Source organism: Cricetulus griseus, chromosome 10 (genome assembly GCF_003668045.3).
Source record: "Cricetulus griseus strain 17A/GY chromosome 10, alternate assembly CriGri-PICRH-1.0, whole genome shotgun sequence".
Taxonomy (NCBI): domain Eukaryota; kingdom Metazoa; phylum Chordata; class Mammalia; order Rodentia; family Cricetidae; genus Cricetulus; species Cricetulus griseus.
Genome location: NC_048603.1, coordinates 16,085,248 through 16,110,957, shown reverse-complemented (window position 1 = coordinate 16,110,957; position 25,710 = coordinate 16,085,248). Strand labels below are relative to the sequence as shown.

General features: G+C 41.1%; 1 protein-coding gene across 6 annotated transcripts in view; it reads right to left on the bottom strand.

Annotated features, from left to right (window-relative positions):
* The window catches only part of Stk3 (serine/threonine kinase 3), a 193,438-nt gene that overhangs the window by 138,072 nt on the left and 29,656 nt on the right, over positions 1-25,710 (bottom strand). For all 6 annotated transcript variants that reach the window (XM_027431515.2, XM_027431517.2, XM_027431514.2 and 3 more), the window contains 3 exons: positions 22,680-22,794; positions 2,671-2,835; positions 2,116-2,283 (listed from right to left, as the gene is read on the bottom strand). In XM_027431515.2, the coding sequence (XP_027287316.1) occupies positions 2,116-2,283; positions 2,671-2,835; positions 22,680-22,794 (448 nt within the window). The remainder of the gene's footprint in view (positions 1-2,115; positions 2,284-2,670; positions 2,836-22,679; positions 22,795-25,710) is intronic.

Here is a 25,710-nt window from a genome sequence, read left to right as displayed (position 1 = left end):
ACATACACACACAGTCAAACACACACACACACACATACACACACACACACACACACACAGAGACACACCAGACATACACAGACACACACATACACACACACACAGACATACACACACACAGACACACACACACACACACACACACATACACACACACACACACACACACACACATACACAGACACACAGACAAACACACACACACACACACACACACCAGACATACACAGACACACAGAAAAACACACACACACACACACACACACACACACACACACACACACCAGACATACACACACAGGCAAAATGCAATACATGTTAAGCAAACAAGAAATGAAACCTGAATTGGAACTTCAAAATCTTTGTGTTTGCAGTGAGAGAAATGAGAGAAAAAAAAGACCAAGGCATCCTAAGAAGATGTTTGCAATATACACAGTGTATCTAGATATTTTTAAGAGAAATACTGCATTCCAATATGTTTTTATTCTTTTGTAAGCATGTATTCCAACTCAAGTGAGGTTTAAGCAGGAGTCACATACTACAACCCTTTCAACCTGGCAGAAAGGCTTAATGTGCTGAACCATTCGTTTGGAAAAGATTTACAAAGGGTAGAAACAGGATAACTCTGATGTAGACCGACCTCTAGAACTCAGCGGGATGTGCTGTGATGGACTGCAACCTTTTCTTGACTCAATTAGATCCCACTAGAGAATCACCCCACGAACACCTTGACAAAAGAGGCGGCTGATACTCACAGAACAACAAGAGGCTGTGTTCTGTGCTGACTTTGCTATTTTTCTTATTGTTTTCAAATGCATAATTTATGCCATTTTTCCTTTTTAATATTGCCAGAGGAGTTTACACATACAAAGAAAATATAAATGGAATACAACTGTACCACTAAAATAACTCTCTGGTAATATGCTTCAATATGGCATGTAGATTTTTAAGTATTTTCAACACTGTAGTTATCTGTAGCACTGTAATATTAAACAAAATTCCAATTTATTCCTCATTAGATATTCAAAAGTATTCCCTTCTTTCTTCCTCCATCTATTTACTTCACTTACCTCTCCAAGTCACCCGTCTTTTCTATACATACATACATACATACATACACACACACACACACAGACAGACACACTCTTCCCCCTTCACTCCTATAGCCTTCCTAAGGTAGCTACAGCCACTAGATGGCAATAAGTATATACAAAGATAAATGTACACATCTATGCCAGAGAGTCACATATTACTATAATCTAAAAACAGTATCATTATAAATCCTAAAGCATGACAAGCTAGACTTGAATATGTAAGGAATACACTGCAAACGCAAAGATTACCATGGAATGAATTCATGGAGACAGTGAGCAAAAGAAGAAGGGTGTATTTTTTAAATAAATAATCAGTTAAAGAAATATATATATACTTAGTTCCCTTATAGAAAGATAGCAAAATTGAACATGAGGGCTTTAAATTTTTTTTTATTTTACATGTGTGGGCATTTTGTCTGCATGTCTGCCTATGCAATCACATGTATGCCTGGCAGACACAGAGGTCAGCAGATGTACAGGAACCTATGAAACTGGAGTTACAGACAGCTGTGAGCCTCCATGTGGGTGCTGAGAATTGAACCCGGGTCCTCTGGAAGAGCAGCGGTGCTCTTACCTGCAGAGCCGTCTCTCCAGCCCCACTGGGGCTTTGTAACATCAGCTTAAAGAACATAGAAGCAAGAAAAGGTACAGAAAGGTAGGAGCTAAGGACTGTGTAGGAAAGTGGAGACAGAGTTCTTAACCTGTTTCTGGTGGCCTTTGGAAAGCAATGAGCTACAAACAAACAGTAAATTTCTTCTACTGAAAAGCAGGGACCTTGTGGGTAGCATCTGGGGTGGAGAAAGTGCTTGCTGGAGACAAATGGCCCTCAAGTTCTTTTCTCGAAACTAATCACTCAGTGAAATGAAGGAAAGAAATAACAGCTACTCATTCTAAGACAATCTATTCCCTCTGCACAGACTCTACCCTCACAAGGATGCATTTGCTTTGTGTTTGTTTTTGCTACCATTACAAAACTTCGAGACTCAAAACCAAGGCTTTTACCAAGCTATGACTTCCTTACCCGCATTGGATGGATGTCAGCATAAGGGGGTTTCCCTTCTGCCATCTCTATGGCAGTGATGCCCAGGGACCAGATGTCAGCCACACAGTTGTAACCGATTTCTTGAATTACCTCAGGAGCCATCCAGAATGGGGTTCCTATTACAGTATTGCGTTTTGCCATTGTATCCTGCAACGATATTGCATAAGCGTAAGTACTAGACAAAAACACAAAGCAAACAGGTATAGCAACATATTCATTAAAACATGTGACCAACTATTAACACAGATTAAAAAACTAACTACTTCCCTAATGCTTCAAATTAGTCACAGCATGACATATTTTAGGAATAAAAGCAATGAAATCAATGTTGTTTCCCTTTCATAAATTTGAGCATTTTGCTAATAACTGTCTTCTATTATCTACTGACCCTAACATCGTAAATAGACTCAAACATGGCTTCCCCTCCTTAAGAATAACAAGCTATCCTTCCATGCTTCCCTAAATTATCAGTTTAGTCAAAATCAAGCCTGAAAAACAGTCAAAAATATATCCAAATTATTAAAGGCAACTTACTGTTAACTGGCCAGCCACTCCAAAATCTGCAAGCTTTGCATGTCCTTCAGTGTTGAGGAGAATATTCCCAGCTTTTATATCTCTGTGTATTTTCCTCATAAAATGCAAATATTCTAATCCTTTCAATGTGGATTTTAGGATGGTTGCAATTTCATCTTCTGTTAACTGGGAAGGAATTATTTTTAAAATTATTGAAATACCATAACAGGTAAAGTCACAGAAGACAACATCAGTAACAAGTTCATTCTTTTTGTTTGTTTGTTTTGTTGTCGTTGTTTTTCAAGGTTTCTCTGTGTGGTCCTGGTTGTCCTATATCTAACTCTGTAGACCAGGCTGACCTCAACTCAGAGATCCGCCTGCCTCTGCCTTCTGAGTGCTGGGATTAAAGGCATGCCAGCGCAAGTGCTTCTTTCTAACAGCCATTAAACCTCTACAAAAAAGGTCAAGACTAACAAATCACAGAATTCCCGTCCTCCACATAATACTGTCATCCTATTATTACATACTTTCCTGAAGAATGGAAGATTAAATTTCTCTTAAATTATCTATGATGTTCCTAAAGTGAAAATGCAAACCCCAAGAATCACCTTGATTAGAAGTCAACATTTCCCTCTGAGGTACTATCATCTGTTTTTAATGAGTATTTCATTTACCTTTTTAAAAAATTCCTATAGTGTAGCATGATATTCTGAATTAACAATAAGTAAATATTTGGTCTTCTTTCTAGGTTTCTATTATTAAAAAATAATTTCTAAATCCCTTGTAATTTGCTGAACAAAAGATATGAAGGGGACACACACACACGCGAGCACGCGCGCGCACGCGCACACACACACACACACACACACACACACACACACACACACACACACACACACACACACGGACAGTCTCAAGTAGCACAGATAGCTTCAAACTTGCTATTGGGCTGCAGATGACACTGAACTTCTGGTCTCCTGCCCATACCTCCCTCCCCAGGATTGGGCTTTCAGGAATTCAGCTGGCACCCAGTTTGTGTGGTGCTGGAAACCAAACCCAGGGCTTCACACACAAGGGCAAGCACTCTACCAGCTGAACTGTATCTCTGGCTCCTTTTTTCAATTCATTATAAACTCTTTTGTACTAACGAAGTGACAATTGGTGGGACCCTGAATAATTAACAATAGGAAACAGACATGCTCATCAGAGGCTTACATTCTCAGGCAACTCATGACAGGTGACTTAATCACCAATGTCCAATGACTCACTTATGCCTACATAATCAAGTCAGGCATAAAGGATTGAGCTTGTGTTCCAAGTATAGAGGGAGACATAAGAAAAAAGGTCAGTGGCAGCTGGATGAAGAAAATACAGCAGAGAACCAGAGGAGGGTTGAGTCAAATTTTTGGATATCCAGGGCTATCTGAAAGAGGGTGGTTGAGTTGCATCCTAATTTGAAATCTTACTATTCACTAGCGTAAGGAAAGACAAACAGATGAATGACACAGAATAGTGATCCCAGAACTAGCCTATGTTTCTCTAGTCACATGATTTTCAACAAGTGTATCAAAACCATTTAATAGAGAAAGAAGAACCCTCTCAATACACAGCACCATAGCCAAATATCTACTCAAAATGGCTCAAGGGTTGAAATGTAAGACTACATCCAAACCACTTAGAAAAGAAAGACAGCATAAGCATGGGATGTCCCCCCACAACATGGGATAGCCACAGGGTTACAAGCACAAAGGAAACACAAATGGAGGAGGGGGTCATGAATTCTTTTTAAAATTTGTGTAATAACAGTTAACCCAACCCCTAAAATAGCAAAAATGCAAGTTATTTTGTAATCAAACAATGATTTCCAAAATATACAGAAAACTCTTAGAAGTCAACAAAAAAACATTTTGGTTTTTCAAGACAGGGTTTCCTTGTGTAGCTTTGGAGCCTGTCCTGGCATTCGCTCTGGAGACCAGGCTGGCCTCGAACTCACAGAGATCCGCCTGCCTCTGCCTCCCAAGTGCTGGGATTAAAGGCGTGCGCCACCAACGACCGGCCAAAACAACATTCTAAAACAGACAAAAGGACCAGAGTAGAAACTTCCTCAGAGACAAACTGAAGTGGATCAAGGTGGCTGTAAGGTGAAGACTCCCACAAGCCTCACCTCCCAGGTCTGACCCCAGAACTCACATAAAAAGCTAGAAGCAGCTGCATCCATTTTTCATCTTAGTTTTCAGATGAGCTGCCTGGAGTGCACGATGCAGCCAAAACAAGAGAAACAAGCTCAGCAGGTAGCAAGACTGAACCGACTTACGCAAAACCCTCTCAACTCCAGGCACCAAAGCAGGTAGAATCCCATGAGGGTGCATGACATGCACATAAAATAAATATTTTAAAGGATATACAAATGGCTAATAATCGCAAGGAAAGATCTTCAATACGTTAATTATGGAAATTAAAATAATAACTGAAAAACACAATGGGATGCCAAATCATCTTTTAGGGTTAGTGTTATTATCCAAGCAAAATAAAAAGTGTTAAAAATCTGAAGAAATTTAAACCTCTGAACTATTAGAGGGATGTAGAGTATTATCGTTACTTTGGAAAACCACATGGCAATTCCTTAAAAGTTAAACAGTTACCTTTTTTAATCTAGGGATTCAATCCACTTCTCAGAAAATATAAAAAGAACTGAAAACAAAATCTCCAAGAGGAGTCTGCACCTATATGCACAACACAGGAGGAGCAAGCAAGCTTCCATGTCCAGAGACAGGTGAATGGGCGAGCAAAGGGATGGATGCTTTTGTGTGTGTGTGTGTGTGTTTCCTGTCCCTACAACAAAATAACTGAGGACAGCAACATAAGAAAAGATTTGCTCTGGCTCAGTGTGGAAAGCAGGCCAAGGCTAAATGAGTCTACTGGACCAAACAGCAACAAGCAGAGAGACCGCACTGGGACAAAAATGACTACCCCACAAACCAGGTACAAAAGAAGATTGAGGTCCATTCTAGTCTCAAAGTCCTTTGTGGAGGAACATCCCTGATGGCCTGAGGACCTCGGGGCCCCACCTCTAAAGGTCTCACCACCTCCCAACTTCGTCACCCTGAGGCCCAAGACTTTAACTCACGGCCTTGAAAAGGGTGCTCATTCAAACCATGCCAACATATAATTGCTTGCAATGTGACCACTGATCTATGCCCATGGCTCTTCTCCCTTTCTAAGTTAACGGTTTTCAGTCACACTCAGAAAGCAGGAGATCAGAGTGTCATTTATGTCCCAGCTCTTTATAAACTCTAGGTCCTGACCCCAGATGGAGTAGCATAACTCAATGTGGGGTTTGTGGAAAATATGACAACATGAAGGGTTTCTGGTCAGCCTAACTCCCTTTCAGTCTGGCCACCAACTCCAGTCCTGCCTTCTACCAGGGACCCCACAGCCTCCACATATGGCACACACCCAGACAAGGAAGCTTCCTTTTTTGCCGCAGCAAGAGATCATCACAGAAAGCCACAACTAATCAAAATGCAGATAATAACTACCATGGGATCCCCAGCCAAAACTGGCATACCTACAACACAGGCCCTGCACCTAAGACTCAGCCAGCATTGTGGAAGACAGAGCTAAGAGCAGACCGAAACTGTCTATTCTTGGTGGTGAACACTAACCACATAGTAGGGTGCCCTGGACGCCCGTCTACCATGCTTGCCTGGTGTCTTTTAGAGGCATACTCAGCTGTTATCAAAACAAACAGCAGACCTTCACCTTCCTAAGACATGGACTTCCATTTTCAAATAATCTCTGTTTTTAATTTTTATTTATATATAAATTATAGCTTTAGCCAAAGTGGGTAGATTTCATGTGGAATTAATTCCCATTATTTAATAAAATTTAAGGCATCATAGTGTTTTATTTTTATAAAAAAAAAATTATCAGTACAAATAGACACAGACCATTTCAAACCATCAGTGAGCTGGTTGTTCTCTATCAATGTGGCACAGGTTACAGCCATCTGGAAAGAGGGACCTCAGCTGAGAAAGTGCTCCCACCAGACTGGCCTGTGGGAGAGCCTGCTGTACTGAGATCCATCAGCAGGCCTGTGGGAGAGCCTGCTGTACTGAGATCCACCAGACTGGCCTGTGGGAGAGCCTGCTGTACTGAGATCCACCAGACTGGCCTGTGGGAGAGCCTGCTGTACTGAGATCCACCAGACTGGCCTGTGGGAGAGCCTGCTGTACTGAGATCCACCAGCAGGCCTGTGGGAGAGCCTGCTGTACTGAGATCCATCAGCAGGCCTGTGGGAGAGCCTGCTGTACTGAGATCCACCAGACTGGCCTGTGGGAGAGCCTGCTGTACTGAGATCCACCAGACTGGCCTGTGGGAGAGCCTGCTGTACTGAGATGCACCAGACTGGCCTGTGGGAGAGCCTGCTGTACTGAGATCCACCAGCAGGCCTGTGGGAGAGCCTGCTGTACTGAGATCCACCAGCAGGCCTGTGGGAGAGCCTGCTGTACTGAGATCCACCAGCAGGCCTGTGGGAGAGCCTGCTATTGATGACTGGTATAGGAGGGTCCATCCCACTCTTGGGTTTGTGGTCCTGGGTGCTAAAGGAAAACAGGTTGAGCAAGCCATTAGGAGCAGGCCAGTCAGTAAGTAGTGTTCCTGTCTGCCCCTGCCTCCAGGTAACTGCCCTGGCTTCCCTAAGTGACAGACTTATAAGTCCTTTCCCTCTCCATGTTGATTTTGGGAATGATATTTTACCACAACAACAGAAAGCCTAACTAAGACAATCAGGTTGTACTGAAAACCCTTGGAGATTAAAACAAACAAACAAAAAAACAAAAACAAAAACAAAAAAACAACGCAGCAAAGACAATCTACTTCCTTCTGACAGAAGGGAATGGTGAAGATTTCAGCTCTAGGATGGAAAACATCCATGTCCAACCATGCCTAATGCTTCTTCCAGGCATCTGCTCAGAAGCTTCAAGAGGAAATTATCAGCAGGAATAGTTCATGTATGGGCTTAGTTGGGTGATCCTCAACACTTTGGGGTTTAATTCCATTTTGTCACTACACAAATGGGCAATGTCATGTGTGAATCATTTCAGTGGCATTCTACAGTCTGTTGAGAGAGAGAGAGAGAGAGAGAGAGAGAGAGAGAGAGAGAGAGAGAGAGAGAGAGAGAGAGATTGTAAGCCACAAATGAAGCACTCAGCAATCAGGGATGGAAATAAGACTTCTGTAGTTGAGCTAAGACATTACAAGACGGAAGTCTACATCTGGTTTCAATATGATTACGAATTCCCTGGCAAATTTAAAAAGAATTTCATTGTACAAAAACAAAAAGATGGTTTTGATAGGCTTTAGTCCTCTGGTTACTTTTGTTTCTAGAGTCATATGATTAGTATAATAATATGATACATTTAATATGTCACCGTGTATATGGTTTTGATAAAAAATGTACCCACCAACTTGTCTCAAGGGCAAATGCATAAATGATTTTAAAATAAACAGAAATCCTTAATGTTTTTAGTCAGTAAAAGCCAATGCAAGTCAAGTTTTTTAAGTTTATACAAAATTAGGAATTTACATTTCTAAAAATGAATCAAACTTACCTCATCTTTTTCATTTAATCATCTGTGCACATGAGACAATATATCCATTCTATGTTTAATACTGTTAGCTCACAGGGATACTAAAAAATCATTGTGAGAGTAAAACTTAAAATTTTATAATAAACTTTCCTACTATTTTAAGTTTCGCTTACACAATGATTTTGCAGAGAATCTTATTTAAAATACCTCTCTCTCTCTCTCTCTCTCTCTCTGTGTGTGTGTGTGTGTGTGTGTGTGTGTGTGTGTGTGTGTGTGTGTGTATGCACATGTGTTACACATAGCTGTAGGAATTTACAGAGGTCAGGACATCAGACTCCCTGGAACTGAAATGACAGGCATTTATGAACAGCCATTGTGTATGTTGAGAACTGAACCCAGGCCCTCTGCAAGAACAAGTGCTCTTATATGCTTTAGCTAACTTTGCAGTCCACTTGCATAAGATCTTAAAAACTGACTAAGGGCTAGCAAGGTGGCTCAATTGGTAAAAAAAATCCTTGCCGCACAGGTCGGATGGCCTGAGTTTGGTGCCCAGGGCCCATGGTGGAAGTCAAGAACTGAGTGGCAGGTATCTGAGCTCCACACAATCACTGTTGCACGGATCACCTCGACTCAGACACATCACACACTTACACACGTGATAAACAAACAAACTGACTAGAACTCAATAATGAAAGCCTTATAGTGTTTAAGCATGTATCAAATCTCACCTCTTTCAAAACATAACCTTACGTTAATTACTCAAGTCAAATTAATCTACCCACTGATAATAACTTATATTGACTGAGCTCTCACCACCTTACTCTACAGCTATTGTTTTACTTCCTACCCAAACAAACACAAGATTAGAAGGTAGGTGTGGAATGAATTAAAACCCTGCTCCCCTGTCCCCTTCTTCATAATATCCAGGACAGTTAGTGAACAAAGAGCTACTATATACCATGAGGTAGTATGGAAACACTCCTCAACAGCCATCCTTAAAACTAACTGTGTGGCAAAACCAGCACTCTGGAAACTCAAGCCACTTAATAATCCTCAAAGCCTCGAAAGCCACACAATCCCTGCCAAACTCCACTGCTCCCCTTCAGCATCGCCCCACTGAGGGAGGGAGTTCACAGCTGAGACCACGCACCTGATGATGAAGAGCAGTGACCAAGGAGAGAAGAAAATAGTCAGCATGCATAAAACTCCTAACTCATTGTTAATTTAAAAAGAAAACGTAAACACCATCTTTAAAGGATTTTTCCTTAACAGTAACCTGTGGATAGGGGATGCTGGTGTCACTCACCACCGTCACTTGTCCCTCGCTGGGAAGCACTGATGTAGGTAAGGACAGTAATACGATATTACCCCATTTCAGGATTAGGAGGCTCCCGCTGAGTGAAGCTACACAGTGCACCCAGGTAAGCAACATCCCAGGCTCTCAAGTCGGGTCTTCCGGCTCCACACCCAGAACCCCCACTGAAGAACATCATGGCAGGATGCCGTTCACGGTTACCACAGACAGAGAGCTCCCTGAGAGCTGGCCTGGCAAACCATCTGCCTCCAGAGGAATGTTCAGCATGAAGGTGGGCCTGACCCACAGAACTGTCAAGAGTGCCAAGAAGAACAGCAACAAAGGAGGACGACCGGGCAGGTCACCAAACAGACAAGAGAAAACCACTGTAAACCTACTGTGCTTAGTCAGGGCAAGAGGAGCGCATGTTTGGAGGGCTGAGCTGTATGAGGGAGGATCCTAAAGAAAAGTGGAGATAATCCGATCAGAATTGAGAAGAGCCATAATGAAGCATGAAGTACACCGTGCAGGGTGCCGGAGAGCAGGACATGGTGGCACATATTAAAACTCTGAGACTGCTCACACAGTGCACACGCACGAGCTCTTCCCATCTGCTTTAAAGCCATGACTCCAGCGGAGGGACCAGAGAAGAAGCACAAGTATCACCTTCCACAGAAAACACTCACCCTGCTATGATCTGAATATGAAAAAGAAAAGAAATAAAACAAAGACTACTGAACTGAAGCTTGGTGCACAGCTGCTGGTGTCCTCCACAGAGAGGAAGGACTCAGCTGTGGACCAGGAGGAGGGGCCTTACTGGAAAAAGCAGGTGACCGTGTGGCATGCATGACCTTGAGGACAAGCTCTTGCCTTCCCTCTCTCTGACTCCAGGCCTGAGGTGAGCAGCTTTACTCCTTACAGCTTCCAACCCTGATGCTTCTGCCTGAGAGCAGAGGAGCCAGGTGACTCTGAGCCGTAAGCCAACACTAATCTTCCTGCTTTGTTTACTTTCTGGCATTTTAAAGCCATGATGAAAAGCTAACACTCTCCTGGGACTCTAGTACAGAAATGAACACACAGCAGTGCCTAAGACTAAGACTAAGACTAAGCAGAGGGGCGAGGGGCCCCAGATATAGCACTGGTCTTTAAGGCCAGCGAGTAGACTTCACTGAAGAATTCACCTCTCACTGACATATGGGCAACAAGCTCTTTAAGAAACATCAACCTTCCTATCTCTACTGTAAGGAAGGAAGTGAGGGGACCAACATCTTTGACAATCCGTGTCACCTGACACCACTACCAAAATTTAGCTTTCATTACGGAAGATATTTTTGAGGGGCTTTTTTTTTTTAATTCTTGGTATATTTTAGGGGGCTTTTTGTTTAACAAATACATAAAAATGTGGGAGTTTTGGGCCGGTCTAGCACTCCTACTAATATACTCTGATTCCCTCATAGGCAATCACTACTTCTCTGTATTCTGATCATGTCTTGTCAGCCTCATTATGGCTACAAGTGGAAGCCAATTGCCACAAAACAGTCCAAATGTTCACAGTGATCTGCTCAGACAAAGGCACATCCCATTCTGAAGCACTGAGGTAGAGGCCCATCACTCTTTACTCCTGGATTTCTAACCGAAATGTATAATCCAGGACGCTGCTGGCAGCAAACCTGCTGTCAATATGGTGGTACCACAACAAACTCTACTCATTACTTTGACCCTGAGTCACGGCACATCCAACACTCAATTTACAAAGAATTTCCCTTACATTAGCAAACAGATCCTCTTTACAGTTTAAAAACAAAGTATAACACACACACCAGCACCAGAGGCAGGCAGATCTCTGAAAGCTCAAGGCCAGTCTAGTCAAGATGGTGAGGTCTAGGCCAGCCAAGTCCCTGTAACCAGACCCTATCCCTAAATAAATAAGTAGTTTAATGTGCCTTTCTATAACTTGTAACCAACAATTGAAAATGATACCTACAGTGCCTAAAAGCTAACATGAAATCAGGTGGTGGTGGTGCACACCTTTAGTCCCAGCACTCGGGTGCACAGGCAGGTGGATCTCCTGGTTCAAGGTCAGCCTGGTCTACAGAATGAGTTCCAGGACAGCCAGGACTACACAGAGAAAACCCTGTCACCAAAAACCAACAAACAAAAAGTTAACATGGAAGTGGGGGAAATTCCTAGGATAGAGACACTAACCCCAGAAATGCTAACCATTATTCTCAAGTGTGAGGTCTCTACACTGACTCCTATTTCCTCCTGCCCCAAGACAAAAGGAATGCAATATTTGAGGCCAATGAAAGTATAATAAAATAATCTTTACAAGAAACACGGAGACTTTTTAGAGGTCTCCATTTTGCCTCTTTGCCTACTCTGGCCAAATTACATGTTTACTTCAAATTGAACTGATACTGTGTTCAGATTTCATCTCGGAAATCCCCAAATGCTTCAAATTCCATTATTTTTCATAATACAGTCAAACAGAATAGTGAGCCAGACCCTTCAAAAGCAATATGAAAGCTTACATGTGACACTTTACCTAAGTATCAATCAAACTTCGGATTCCAACTTCTTTATGATCCCAATCTCACTCCCTCTCTCTCGGTTAAAATATATATAAAATATAACATGTATAAAACTGAGCATGGGCTCTTAGGTACCAGGGTGAAGAAAAGACTGGAAAAGTGCAGAGCATGTCATCATTCCATGTTGTCATCCCATACAAGAAAGAGATCTGAGAGTACAGAGTATCCAGAGATTCAAGCAATAAAAAAGTTACGGGGCTCACCTAAAAAAGCACAAACCTTCCCCTCAGCACAGAGTACATACATTAGGACACATAGCTAGAATATTTTAACTATTATTACATAGGAGAGGGCAGAAAGAGTTTGTCTTTCATGAAATCTGGGCTGCACATGTCTGGCAAAGAAAAAAGAGAATCTATCGCAAAGTCCCACAACTGGTGATCTAAAAATGAAAGCTCTCACTACTTACACCACATGTAAAAACACGTATATATGTCGCTTATAATCCCTTGATCTGCAGAGAAAGAGAAGTGATAGTATACTGTGAAAATGGTCACTGGGCAGGCATTTAAGATCCTTTCCCACATGAAAAGATTCCTGAAAAAGAGATCACAAAACAAAACAAAAAAAGCACTCAAGATATAAGAAGTTGTAAATCCAGTGTGAACTGTATCTATTACACAAAGGAAAAGCATGCAACAAGGTGACAGGGAAAGAGAAACATGAATTAGACCGGTAACACACAGGCAGATATAAATAAACCCCTAGAAAATCATGTTATGGAATACAGGCCCAAATATATCAAAAGACATCTATTATCAGCAATAATACAACAGAGAGGCAAATTAAATCATGATAAGAATTTAGTTATGTTTTTAAAAAGAAAAAGTGTTTGATAGATTTTTTTATTTAAATTAGAAACAAGCTTATTTTACATGTCAATCCCAGTTCCCTCTCCCTCCCCTCCTCCCCTGCCCCCCACCAACCCTCCTAATCCTATCCCCTTTCTGCTCCCCAGGGAGGGTGAGGCCTTCCATGGGGGAATCTTCAAAGTCTGTCATGTCATTTGGAGCAGGGCCTAGACCCTCCCCTGTGTGTCTAGGCTGAGAGAGCATCCCTCTATGTGGAATGGGCTCCCAAAGTCCATTCGTGTACTAGAAATAAATACTGATCTGCAGTAAATCAAGTGTTCAAATCAGAGCTGCTAGGAACAGAGCACAATTCTAAGGCCAGTTCAATCCATTTGAAGAGCCAGTGCTTGGTTTTATTGAAGAAACTCTCACTGTACTAACAAATGTAACTTCTTCTTTTTTTTGTTTTTTGTTGTTTGAGACAGGGTTTCTATTTGTCTTTGGAGACTGTCCTGGAACTCGCTCCTGTAGACCAGGCTGGTCTCAAACTCACAGAGATCCACCTGCCTCTGCTTCCTGAGTGCTGGGATGAAAGGCGTGCGCCACCATGGCCCGGTGCTTCTTTAATTAACGGTGATTCAAAGGGCTAATGGTGAGTGCTACAACTCTGCCCTTGGCCTGCAGTCCTCTGCACATCTCTACCAAAACTGTGTGACCCAGAAGAGACGATGTGGTGCACACAAGTAGGCTGTGCTATGCCAGGTGATGCTCGGACCAGTCACTCGGGAGTAGTCTGAAGTCACTCAGTGCTGATGAAGAAACAAGAGTCACAAAGACATGAAAACACTTCCCCATGTTCATGGTAAGTACCGAGGAATTCTGGTCCAGATTTCATGGTTTTGACAACTACAGGTCAGACCTACAAGCTTGGTACTCTCTGTCCCCAAAACCTACTTTTATTTCTTTTTGACTTCACTTTCCCTTTGGAAAAAGATTTAACAACAGTTCTTCTAGTTGTTGAATCTTCTTATGACAATTAAATCCTGTAACGTAATATGAAATATGCAGAAGACTACCTGGCACATTACAAGTACTATATACGCTGTTTTCACAGATCTCCCAAAAGCCTTACAGTGAGCTTCCAACAGACAAGTATCAACATTTTAACCCAACAGAAGTTGCCATGCAAGATGGCCTTGATGTATGGCCTTCGTCATTCTGAAGATATGGTGATTAAAGAAACCTGGGCTTTCTAACTATTTCCTTTACAAAATAACAAACCCACCACAAGCCTCCAGGGAAAACATACATATCACTTCAGATTCTAGACTCTTGAGTCTAGACTCTCCTTTCCACCAGCCCCATTCCCCTAAACCAAACTAGTATCACAGAAACAGTTCATCCAGGTAAAGGTTTCAAAAATGTTCTTTAATAGAACAAACTAAATATTACCTGTGTTTTAAGACACAAAATTTAACTGATAATTAGCATCTGTACAGCTGGGTCCTGGATACTTTCACAAATTTCTTTTTTTTGTTGGTTGGTTGGTTGGTTTGGTTTTGAGAAAGGGTTTCTCTGTTTAGCCCTGACTGTCCTGGAACTTGATCTGTAGACCAGGCCGGTATACAGAGATCTGCCTGCCTCTGGCTCCCGAATGCTGGGATTAAAGGTGTGTACCACCACCACCCAGTGACAAATTTCAACTCTAGGACAACTAAGTTATGGAGACTGAAAACCCCAAAGGGGTCACTGGTCTGAGACCTAGTGATCTTTACCATGTAACTCTGATTCTCCTTTTCTGCCTCAACAACTTTTGTGCAGACCCAACTGTGTACTTCTAACGAGATTTCTCAAAGGCTGAGAAGAACTGCTAGAGGGGTCTAGAATACACACATGTTCAACTGTAATAGGTTAACAAATTACTCTGCAAACACTTCTATTTGGGCTGGAGAGTCCGTGGTTAGCAGCAGTTACTCCTCTTCCAGAGGACCTGGGTTCGGTTCCTGGCACCCACTTGGTAGCTAACAGCCATTTGTAACTTCAGTTCAAAGAAAACCAACTTCTCTTCTGACCTGTGCAGGTACTCGCATGATATACCGCATACATACATGGAGGCAAAACACACAAAACAAAATAACCCGATCTTCTTAAATGATATTCATTTAATGTCTCCTGAGTTTAAGAGTATAAAAGTAGATAGAATATGCATATAGCAACTGAGGTGGCATAGACTAACACTGACTCTAATACAAAAACAAATCTGAATTTACTTATGTAACTGCTGTCTCCCCTCTGAAACTCCATAAATTGATCATGGAAGAAATAAAGACAGAGGTGATGAGAACCAAGGGGAGGGGAGGAGGAGAAGGGAACAAGGAAGGAGAGGCGAGGGCGACGGAGGGGAAGAGAGGAAAGTGAGAGGCAAGGAGGGGGAGGAAGTGGGGACAGAGGATGAAGGGAGCAAACTAGGTGATAAAATAGCTTGAAAAAAGAAAAATGATTCTCACAGCAATTTGAAAACCATTTGCATGCACATATCAGCATCACTGTGTTATGGGAAAGGAGTAATAAAAATAAATCCTTGCAAACTAAAATCTAAGTGCTGAATACACAGACAATTACAAGTCTCAGAAAATAAAGTACAATAAACCAACACTCTCACACCCTTCTAACAAAGGCAAGTGATAGAGAGATCTGTGTATGTGTGTGTGTGTGTGTGTGTGTGTGTGTTTGAGTGTGTGTGTATGAGTGTGTGTCAGTGTGTGTATGAGTGTGTGTATGTGCCCGTGTATGTGCATGTGAGTGTATGAGTGTGTGTGTGAATGTGTGTGTATGTGCGTGTGCGTGTGTGCGTCTGTGTGTGTGTGTGTGTGTGTGTGTTTGAGTGTGTGTGTTTGAGTGTGTGTATGTGCCCGTGTATGTGCATGTGAGTGTGTGAGTGAGTGTGTGTGTGTATGTGTGTGAGTGTGTGTGTATGTGCGTGTGTATGTGCGGGTGAGTGTGTGTATGTGCATGTGAGCATGTGTGTGTGTATGAGAGAGTGTGTGTGTGTGTGTGTGTGTGTGTGTAGATACAGATCTATTCTATACATGTATCAATCAGATTAAACACACATCATCATGGAATGAAAAAAGGAAAAATTACCAAGGATACTTTTCCAAAGGTGAAGAAACACAGTGTTCATGCTGAAAGAATTTACTGTTCCCTGAGCATAACTAATAAAAAGGATTTAAAGTAAGCCCAATCTTCTACTCCTTTCATATACTTTGTTCCTTGTGAAATATCAGAAACATAAGGATAAAAAGAAAAGCCCCAAAACTCCCAGGGGCAGTGAGACCCACAGTGAGACACTGATAGACACTATATCATACTAGCAATGCCAGATGCTAGAAAATAATAGAACGAAGTCACAATTTAAGAGAAAAATACCTTTTATTTAAAATCCTGCATAGGCTAACAACCAAACTAATTAAAGATAGTTTCAGATATGCAAGAACTCAAATAATGAACCTCTTATCTCAGAGAGAAGACACTTTGGTTAGAATAAAAAGCAAGGGGAAACAGGAAATATGTAAGAAAATGGTGGCACTGACCCAGGAATCCAGTGGAAAGAAAGCCCAAGGTTGCAGCTGTACATCAGACCTAAAAGGCAACGAGTCTACATTAGAACAGGAAATCAAGAGGCTCCAAGAAAGACTCCTCAGGAAAGTACCCACACATTTTGAGAAACAGATACAGCGAGGAGCAAACAGGAAGACATTAGAAAACCACAAAGATGGCACACACTGCTCTGGTCACCATGGGAAGACAAGCAGGAAAATCTCCAGCAAAAACAAATGTAACAATAACGCAGGCCCATCAGATATGGCAATCATCCTAAGGGACTGATTAGGAGATGGAAAACCCATCTAAACCAGATGCTGAGAGCATTCTCCTTTGGTGAGCTAGGGGTTACACTGGCCTTCAGAGACAGGAATGGAACTTTAATACCCTTACTTCCTCTCTGAAGCTACTTTCCACCCCTCTCGTCTGAGCCATTCATTCTTAAGTCTCCCAGTCTTTAGTGTTTACTGAGTACTCTACTTGCTAGGCACTGTTCAGAAGCTAGAGATAAAACAGTGAACAAAATAAGTCACAAAGTGTGCCCTGTGGACCGGATCCGATGATTGTTACTCTTGAGAATCAGTTAAGCAACTATTCTTCACTGACCTGTATCAGGCTAAACATTCCTGCTGCTCTTTAAAAACACTAAACTCTTTACAGATATGCTTTTATTGTTTTACATTACCACCTAAGATGTATAGCAGATAAAACATTCATCAGTATTATTTACACCTCCAGTGAGGTGGACTAGGTAAGCCTCTACCAATAAATGTGTTCCAACTCATTTCACTCAACTGGCATGTAAATAAAGTTGTTAAACTTGCAAGGTACTGTAAAATGTTATTAATAACTAAAAAGATGAGGAAGCCCAAATTTTTCAGTTGTTATCTTCCCCAGATCATCATCATGCTAGCTCACAGAAAAATTAAAACTTAAATTCATCATGTGGAAGTTCAGGGTTCATCATGTATGTATCTGTGTGTGTGTGTGTATCCGTGTGTATCTGTGTGTGTGTGTGTGTGTGTATCTGTGTGTGTGTATCTGTGTGTGTGTGTATCTGTGTGTGTGTGTGTGTCTGTGTGTGTATCTGTGTGTGTGTGTGTGTATCTGTGTGTGTGTGTCTGTGTGTGTGTGTATCTGTGTGTGTGTGTGTATCTGTGTGTGTGTATCTGTGTGTGTGTGTGTGTATCTGTGTGTGTGTATCTGTGTATCTGTGTGTGTGTGTGTATCTGTGTGTGTGTATCTGTGTGTATGTGTGTGTGTGTGTATCTGTGTGTGTGTATCTGTGTGTGTGTATCTGTGTGTGTGTATCTGTGTGTGTGTGTGCGCGTGCACGCGTATGCATTGCGTGTACATGTGTAGGTGTATGTATGTATGTGTATGTGTCTGTATATGTATACATATGTGTATGTGTCTATGTGTATACGTATGTCTATGTGTGTATGTGTATAGTGGGTTATCCAAAACAGAAATGAGGCTAACCCTGAGAGGATAACCTGGGGACTTCTTAGACTTTTCCAAGTACAGGACAGCCCTCTGAGACACAGACTGACTCCACGTCAAGGCACAGCTTCATAATTACACATGGATCATTCTGAAAACCTCTAATCCAAACTGTAACTCATCTTAAAAAGCTTCCATTTCATAGCAATATATAATGTTTAAGATGCATAAATGTTTAGGGATGCTAAATGGCAATTAATATAACTTGTTATTTTTTAATTCCTTAGAATTAAAATTCCTTAGAAAGAGGGACTTTCTAATACTAATCCTATAAATATGCTAAATTACTCTTTTTAAATGAAAACTTAATAATAAAATGCTTACATTAACTTGTATTAACAACAACAGAACACAGCTCTTGTTAGTGAACCAAAGAAGGTCTTAAATTAAAGCTATCAAGGTAGACATTTTTTAACATAAGCAAGCCCCAAAACACTGCATAACTTCCATAATAGAGAACCAATACAACACACTCTTGTGTTTCAAATATACCAAAGTTATCAGCATGCCATTTTTTGGTGGACTTTCTTTGATATATAGACCTATCTATTCAATAATTTACTTTATTATGTAAAATGTAATATCCATGCAAATTACAGCTTATCCTTACAACACCAAATACCCGGGTAGCTATTATATTCACAGGAGGAACAGCCAATTGATCTTGTCAACTCAACAAACATTTATTAAAGACTTGCTAAATGTGAGTAGCTCTTCTAGGGACTTTGAGTATTTCCTAGAAAAATATATTAAAATTCCTGGGGAAAGCAACCATAACTACTCTTCTCCAAAAAAATGAAAAGAGATTAATGTGATTTCCAAGTATATGACAAAATTGGCTAACTAAATAGAAGGGTCACCAAAACTTAAAGATAGATAGCATGAAAATGCTGAGGAAAATATTTTTAAAAATCCATTAGCTGTTCCAACTGAAGAAAAGGATCACCAAACTTAGTATGTATGATACCAAAAATTCTGTGATGTGTTTGTGAATACAACCTCAAAATTCTGGAATTTAAGCCATACACACACACACACACACACACACACACACACACACACACACACACACACCGAGTAGCTACAAACTAAAGGATTCAAGACTGCTGACCAGTGACTTCAGCAATGCTACAAGAATCAGACAAAATGCATCACGCACTGATACACAGGAGTGCCACTGTCATCCAAGCTGTAGTTTTTACTACCACTAACTTCCACAGTCACCACTCACTACACCATCTGAGGATCTGGTCTGCACTGTGTCGGGTATCAACACTTAAACTGATCGTTACCACCCTTTACAACTCACAGGGTCATACCTAATTACCACCAAGCTTCAGCCTATGCGTTCATCTTTTCTTGTAGGTTTCCCAAAGAAAAAGTGCAGCAAGTTGTGAAGATTCTTGTTAATATTTATGCTAACAATGAGATAACTCATAACTTTTTAAAAAGGTATTTGACACAAACTGTCAGACATGTCGTGCAAATTGATCAAAATGGCCAAGAGAAACAAAGAAGACATAGGATGGCAGAAAGAATTCTAAATTAGATGACTCCTCTGGCCTATTAATCAAAATAGGCAACATGGCTGTTAAAACTGTGGGGCTGGAGCAATGGCTCCTAGATTCTTCTGAGGCCCTGAGTTCAATTCCCAGCAACCACATTGTGGCTCAGGACCATCTGCAATGTGTTCCAGTGCCCTCTTCTGGTATGCAGTGCAGGCACTCATGCAGGGAAAACACTATATACAGAATAAATAAATAAATCTTTAAAAAGAAAAAAAAACAGTTACAACTGTAATAGCACTTGTCATTCACTGTGTTCCTTCCAGAGCAACTATGCTAATAACAGCAGTTCTCAATCTGTGGGGTGCAACTCCTTTGGGGGGTCACGCATCAGATATTTACATTTCTATTCATAACAATAGCAAAACCACAGTTATGGAGTAATAATGAAAACAATTTTATGGTTGGAGGTCACCACAACCTGAGGACCTGTATGAAAGGGTCACAGCATTAGGAAGGTTGAGAACCACTGTAACAGAAGATTTAATCCAATTAATCTAGGGATTACTATATAGACACAAATTGCTTAGGGAATAAAGATTAATTTCAAATAAGACATAATATTCTGTTGTTGGTTGGTGGATTGGCTGTCTCAGGGCCTGATATGTAGCTCAGCCTGACCTCAAACTCAGAATTCTCCTGCCTCAGCTTCCTACACATGGTAAAACTGTAAGAACATGAAAAGAGAAATAGAGAAATTATGCAAATTCACCAAGTCAGGAAACTGAGAAGACAAGGTAACAGGAGACACCAAATGGCTAAAGATGAGTTTGTTCTCCACCCTACCAACCCGTTCTTATTTACACAGCAGTAGGCTACAGCCTATGATAGAGCAGATGGGCAAACTGTAAAACAGGAGAGGGTCAAGACACAAACACTTGCTTGTGTGACCTACAGGCCAGAGGAACATGAACTTAAACGTTTCTTTACAAGGCAAGTAACTCAAGTCAGGTTGCTTTTTCTTGTGCTTTATTTTTAAATTCTCAAAGAAGACATGATCAAGATTTTAAAACAATAATTTCAATTCCAAAAACAAGCACAATGCCAGGAAACACATTGGACCTCAAAAGTCACTGCTGTGTAAATAAGCAACAACACCACCACAAGCTCTATTGTCAACTTGCTAAACAATCGCTTAGTTGTATTTTCTTCCATTTAAAGCAAAAAGTACTGCTTTGAGAACCTCCTACAGGAATACTGCGTTTTTATCATTTGCACCCAGCCAGCTCCCCTCCCATGCCACCCTCCCCCGCTCCCTCTCAAATTCTCACATTCATGACCTCGTCTTCTATTAATTATTACTGTTACATATTTATATGTTTCTTCTTTATAGCAGACTTGACATACATGAAGCCAGACAACGAGCTGACCTCCCTACTCCTCTGAGGAAGATTGCTACTGAAATGGCTGCAGTCTACAGCACATGAACAGCCCTGTGAATGTCAGGGTAAATCAGAACACACCAAAGCTGACTCGTGTGAACACCGTCTCGACCTGCTTCTCCACACACCTCGCTGTTTTTATTCACACTTCTGAGATAATTACACAAGTAGGAAATTCAGTGGTCATGCACTGAATTTTAGTTTTCAGGTTAGTCTCCAGCTTTACAAAGGTCAGAGCTGTAATGAAGTTTTATGTCCACCTGCAGACGTGAATTCATTCTCATGACTATAAACATAGGAAAAGCCATGTCAAGGACATTGCAGACAAACATACATGACAAGGCCAACTGAATAAACCAGTCTCTATGAAACCTACACTAACACCAGACCCAAAATACAAGGTATGGACTTTTTTAGCCAGGCAGTGGTGGCACACGCCTTTAATCCCAGCACTTGGGAGGCAGAAGCAGGCAGGAATCTGTGAGTTCGAGACCAGCCTGATCCAAAAAGTGAGTTCCAGGACAGCCAGGGCTGTTACACAGAAAAACCCTGTCTCAAAAAACAAAAAAAACAAAAAACAAAAAACAACTGTACTTTCACAGTTCATAATAATGGTACAAGAAAGAAACTTCTTGAATCAACTGCCTACTCTGTACTCAAAATGGTAACATTAATATTTTAAAACCATGAAAATAGATGTTTAAAATTCTGTCATATGCTTGTACTCTATGTCTTATTTGATCATTTTAAATACCACGTGGAGTGAGGCTAGCCCTGGAATGATTTTATGACACTCCTGGAGTGAGGCTAGCCCTGGAATGATTTTTATGACATTCCTGTAACTTGGGTGTGATTATTTTCAATTGTTCTGCCATTCAAGAACCATCTGATCCACATAAACACTGGTTAAGAACAATAGAAACTCTAAGATACTTACTTAAAATGTCACAAATTATTTAATCCTCTGTCAAAACAGGGATTATTTAAACTTCTGTTCCACTTCCTTTTAAAGAAATCCTATTTTCTTTATTTTTCTCCACAGGGAAAAAAAATGAGAATAAACGTCCAAGCGTTCCACCAATCAAAACTTTAAAATGACTCTGGTTAACCACAAATTGATTCAAATAGTTATGCACTTTTTCTAAATTTATTTTACCAAGACATGTTTGACAGCATATAGTAACGTCGAGTAGAGACTGAATTACTGTTCTACAGGATTACAAACCATTTCACTGATAATTCTTCTTTGCCATTTGTGTTAGGTCACAACAAAGCCATAAAAGCTTTATTAAGTAATATACTTCACTTCACATGTATGTAAAATCTAACACTTTCATTTTCACACATCTATTGGACATTTGAGAAACAAAAATGATTTCAATTATTTTCAAAAATTCAGAAATGTAACTTCAACTATTTACCAGCAATAAGTGGTAATACAGAAAAATTAAGATGAGGAGATGTAATGAATGTCACGACGTGTAAATAGAATTGCAGCCCTCACGTAGTGACCTTGGTTACTAAGTGTGTACTGACTCGTGGAGGGTGGTTCCCTGGCACCTGAGAGCCATCTGGTGACTCAAGCTGCCTTAGAAAGACGCAAGGCTATTGTAACCTCCGTCTTCACACTCACGGTCTCTTTGTAATAAAATACTAGACTCTAAAGTGGAACTTTAAAAAGGGATTAAGGAATCAATTTTGAATACTTACTGTCTTGTTTCGTAACCTAATGATGTCTGACACGGAGCCAGCGCCGCAGTACTCCATGACAATCCAGAGGTCTGTGTTCTTGAAGTAACTGCCATAGTACTTCACCACATAGGGGCTGAAGAAAGAGACAGTGGTGTTTAGTCCATTTGCAAAGAAAATTTTTTTCTTAATCCTAATATAAAGTATTCTCAACATTTCATGTTTCAATAAATGAATTTAACTTCTATTTACATTGAATCGTCTGCAGCTATAGCTCGGCAACTGTGTATAATTAGTTTTCACTGCATGGATGAAAACTTAACAGGATTACAAGCCAGAGGAGGCCCAAGTGTTTTTAGTGATTCCCAACAAAAACAACGCTTCATTTTGGCAAGACATTTACTACTTAATATTAGAAACAAATGGAGGTTTTTCCTTTAACAAAAATCTTTTAAATGCAACAGTTCTAAAGGATTTTTTATTCAGTATTAATGCTCAACTTCAAAATGATGTAGATTTCAATGAAGCCAAGTGGGATATTTTTCTTTCATGTTGTTCTTGAGAAAAAAAATTATTTATACAAGCAGCATACATTCAATCAGTATCATTAACAATTCATAGTATTTCTGAACTGACATTTCAAATCTTTCAGAGATCAATAAGCTGTATTTATACCTGTTTTTCAGAAAACTTAGAATCAAACAATGACATTACAGTTGTTGGTTTTTAAAGATATACTACATACACTGGCATATAAAGTATCTTGTCTGCAGAATATCCCTTTGCACTGTATGAATGTCTGTTGCTGTGATGGGTTTAACAGAAGCTGACTGGCCAATAGCTGGACAGGACGAGGTTGGGAGGGAGCCAAACAGAGAATGCTGGGAAGAAGAAGGGTGGAGTCAGGAGCACTGAGCAGAACCAAGACGGACATGCTGTACGGCCTGGGAAAAGGAACCAAGTCACATGGCAAAGTGTAGATAAAAACATGGGGTGACTGAAAACGCAACCGTTAGCTAGTAACAAGCCTGAGCTATTGGTCAACCATTGATAATTAATATTAAGTCTCTTGTGTGGTTACTTAGGAGTGGCTTGCAGAACAGAAACTTCCACCTACACTTATCTAAATCAAAGGAAGCAGAGTATTCAAAATCACAGAAAACACACAAGGATTAAAACTACAAAACAGCATAAACTATGTTGCATACAACTTTTATGTAAATCAAGCTCAAAGGCAGACTTGATCATGGTGGGACAATCAGAGAGAACGTGATAGAAAGGATTTGATCTAAGTAAAACTGTTTTTTAAATTATTGCAGGGAGGGGGTGAGGGGAGGGAGAGGGAGAGGGAGAAGAAGGGACTTACATGTGAAACAAGCTTGTTCCCTAGCTAGAATAAATGAATTTAAAAAAATAAAAAAATAAATTATTGCAGGGGCTGGAGCCATGGCTCAGTAGTTAAGAGAACTGGCTGCTCCTCCAGAGGACCCAAGTTCAATCCCCAACACCCACATGGGGGCTTTAAACCATTTGCAACTTCAGTTCTATCGGATCTGACACCATCCTCTGGCCTCCATAGGCACAGGGACAAATACCGTGCCAAGCCAAACACCCATATACATGAAATAAATCTGAAAAGAAGACACAGTCCAACCCAAAGAGAGAGAAGCTACTTTAAAAATAAACAAGCCTGGGTAAAACAACTAGAAAAAGTGCGATTTTTTAGAGGATACACCTAGTAATGGCTACATCAAAGGGCGGCAGTGTCAGATAAACAAAAACATAAGAATCAGATAAGAAAATTATTATAGGGCCAGCGAGAGGACTCAGCGGGTGAAGGCTTTTCTCTCCTGGACTGATGGTCTGCACCCAATCCTCTGGACCTACATGATGGAAACCCAACTCTCTCAAGTTCTGCTCTGACCTCTACATGTGCACATGGAAAACGCACCCACAGTCCTAACACGCACAAGCACATAACTGTAAGTTTTATAACAGGACACAAGGCTTCCAGAGGTCCTGAGTTCAATTCCCAGCACCCACATGGAGGCTCACAACTGTCTATAACTCCAGTTCCAGGGGATTTGATGCCCTCACACCAATGCACATAAAGTTAAATAATTTTTTTTGTTTTCAGAAGGGTATCACTGGGGCAGAAGACACAACTCAGTGTTTGGGAGCGTGCACGGCTCTTACAGGGGAATTGGGAGCTTGCACGGCTCTTACAGGGGAATTGGGAGCTTGCACGGCTCTTACAGGGGACCCGAGTTCAGCTCCCAGGATGAGACCTGTGCACACACCTTTTCTGGCTCTGAAGGTACCAGCACTCAAATTCACACACCAGAGACTGTTGGGTATCAAACAGGACAAATCTCAGTACCTGCTGCTCCTCCCAGAACTTCTCAGCCGGCACCGCACAGCCTACCCTAACCCTCTCCCTCCACTGCTCTCTTGTACCAGGGCTCCTCTCCCTCCTTCTTCATCTCTGCCGGCCATGTTTAGCCTGGCCTCTTCCCTCCCTCTGCCTGCTTTCTCCCTTACATCTACAATAAAAATCTTCTCCATACTTTAGGAGTGGTCATGTCCTCCTCCTTTAATTTCATTTCTTTCATTCACAGACAAAGACGTATTTTTCCCCCAGATTTTTTAAATTTGAATTAGAAACAAGATTGTTTTACATGTCAATCCCAGTTCCCTCTCCCTCCCCTCCACCCCTACCACACCCCCCCCGCAACTAAAACCCTACCTATCACATATCCTTTCTGCTCCCCCTGGATGGTGAGGCCTTCCATAGGGGGTCATCGGAGTCTATCGTATCCTTTAGGATAGGGTCTAGGCCCACCCCTGTGTGTCTTGGTTCAGGGAGTATTCCTCTATGTGGAATGAACTCCCAAAGTCCACACCTATGCTAGGGATAAATGCTGAACTACTACAGGAGGTCCCGTAGATTTCCAGGGGTTTCCTCACTGAAACCCATGTTCCTGGGGTCTGGATCAGTCCCATGCTGGTATCCCAGATATCAGTCTGGGGAGCAAGAGTTCCCCGATATTCA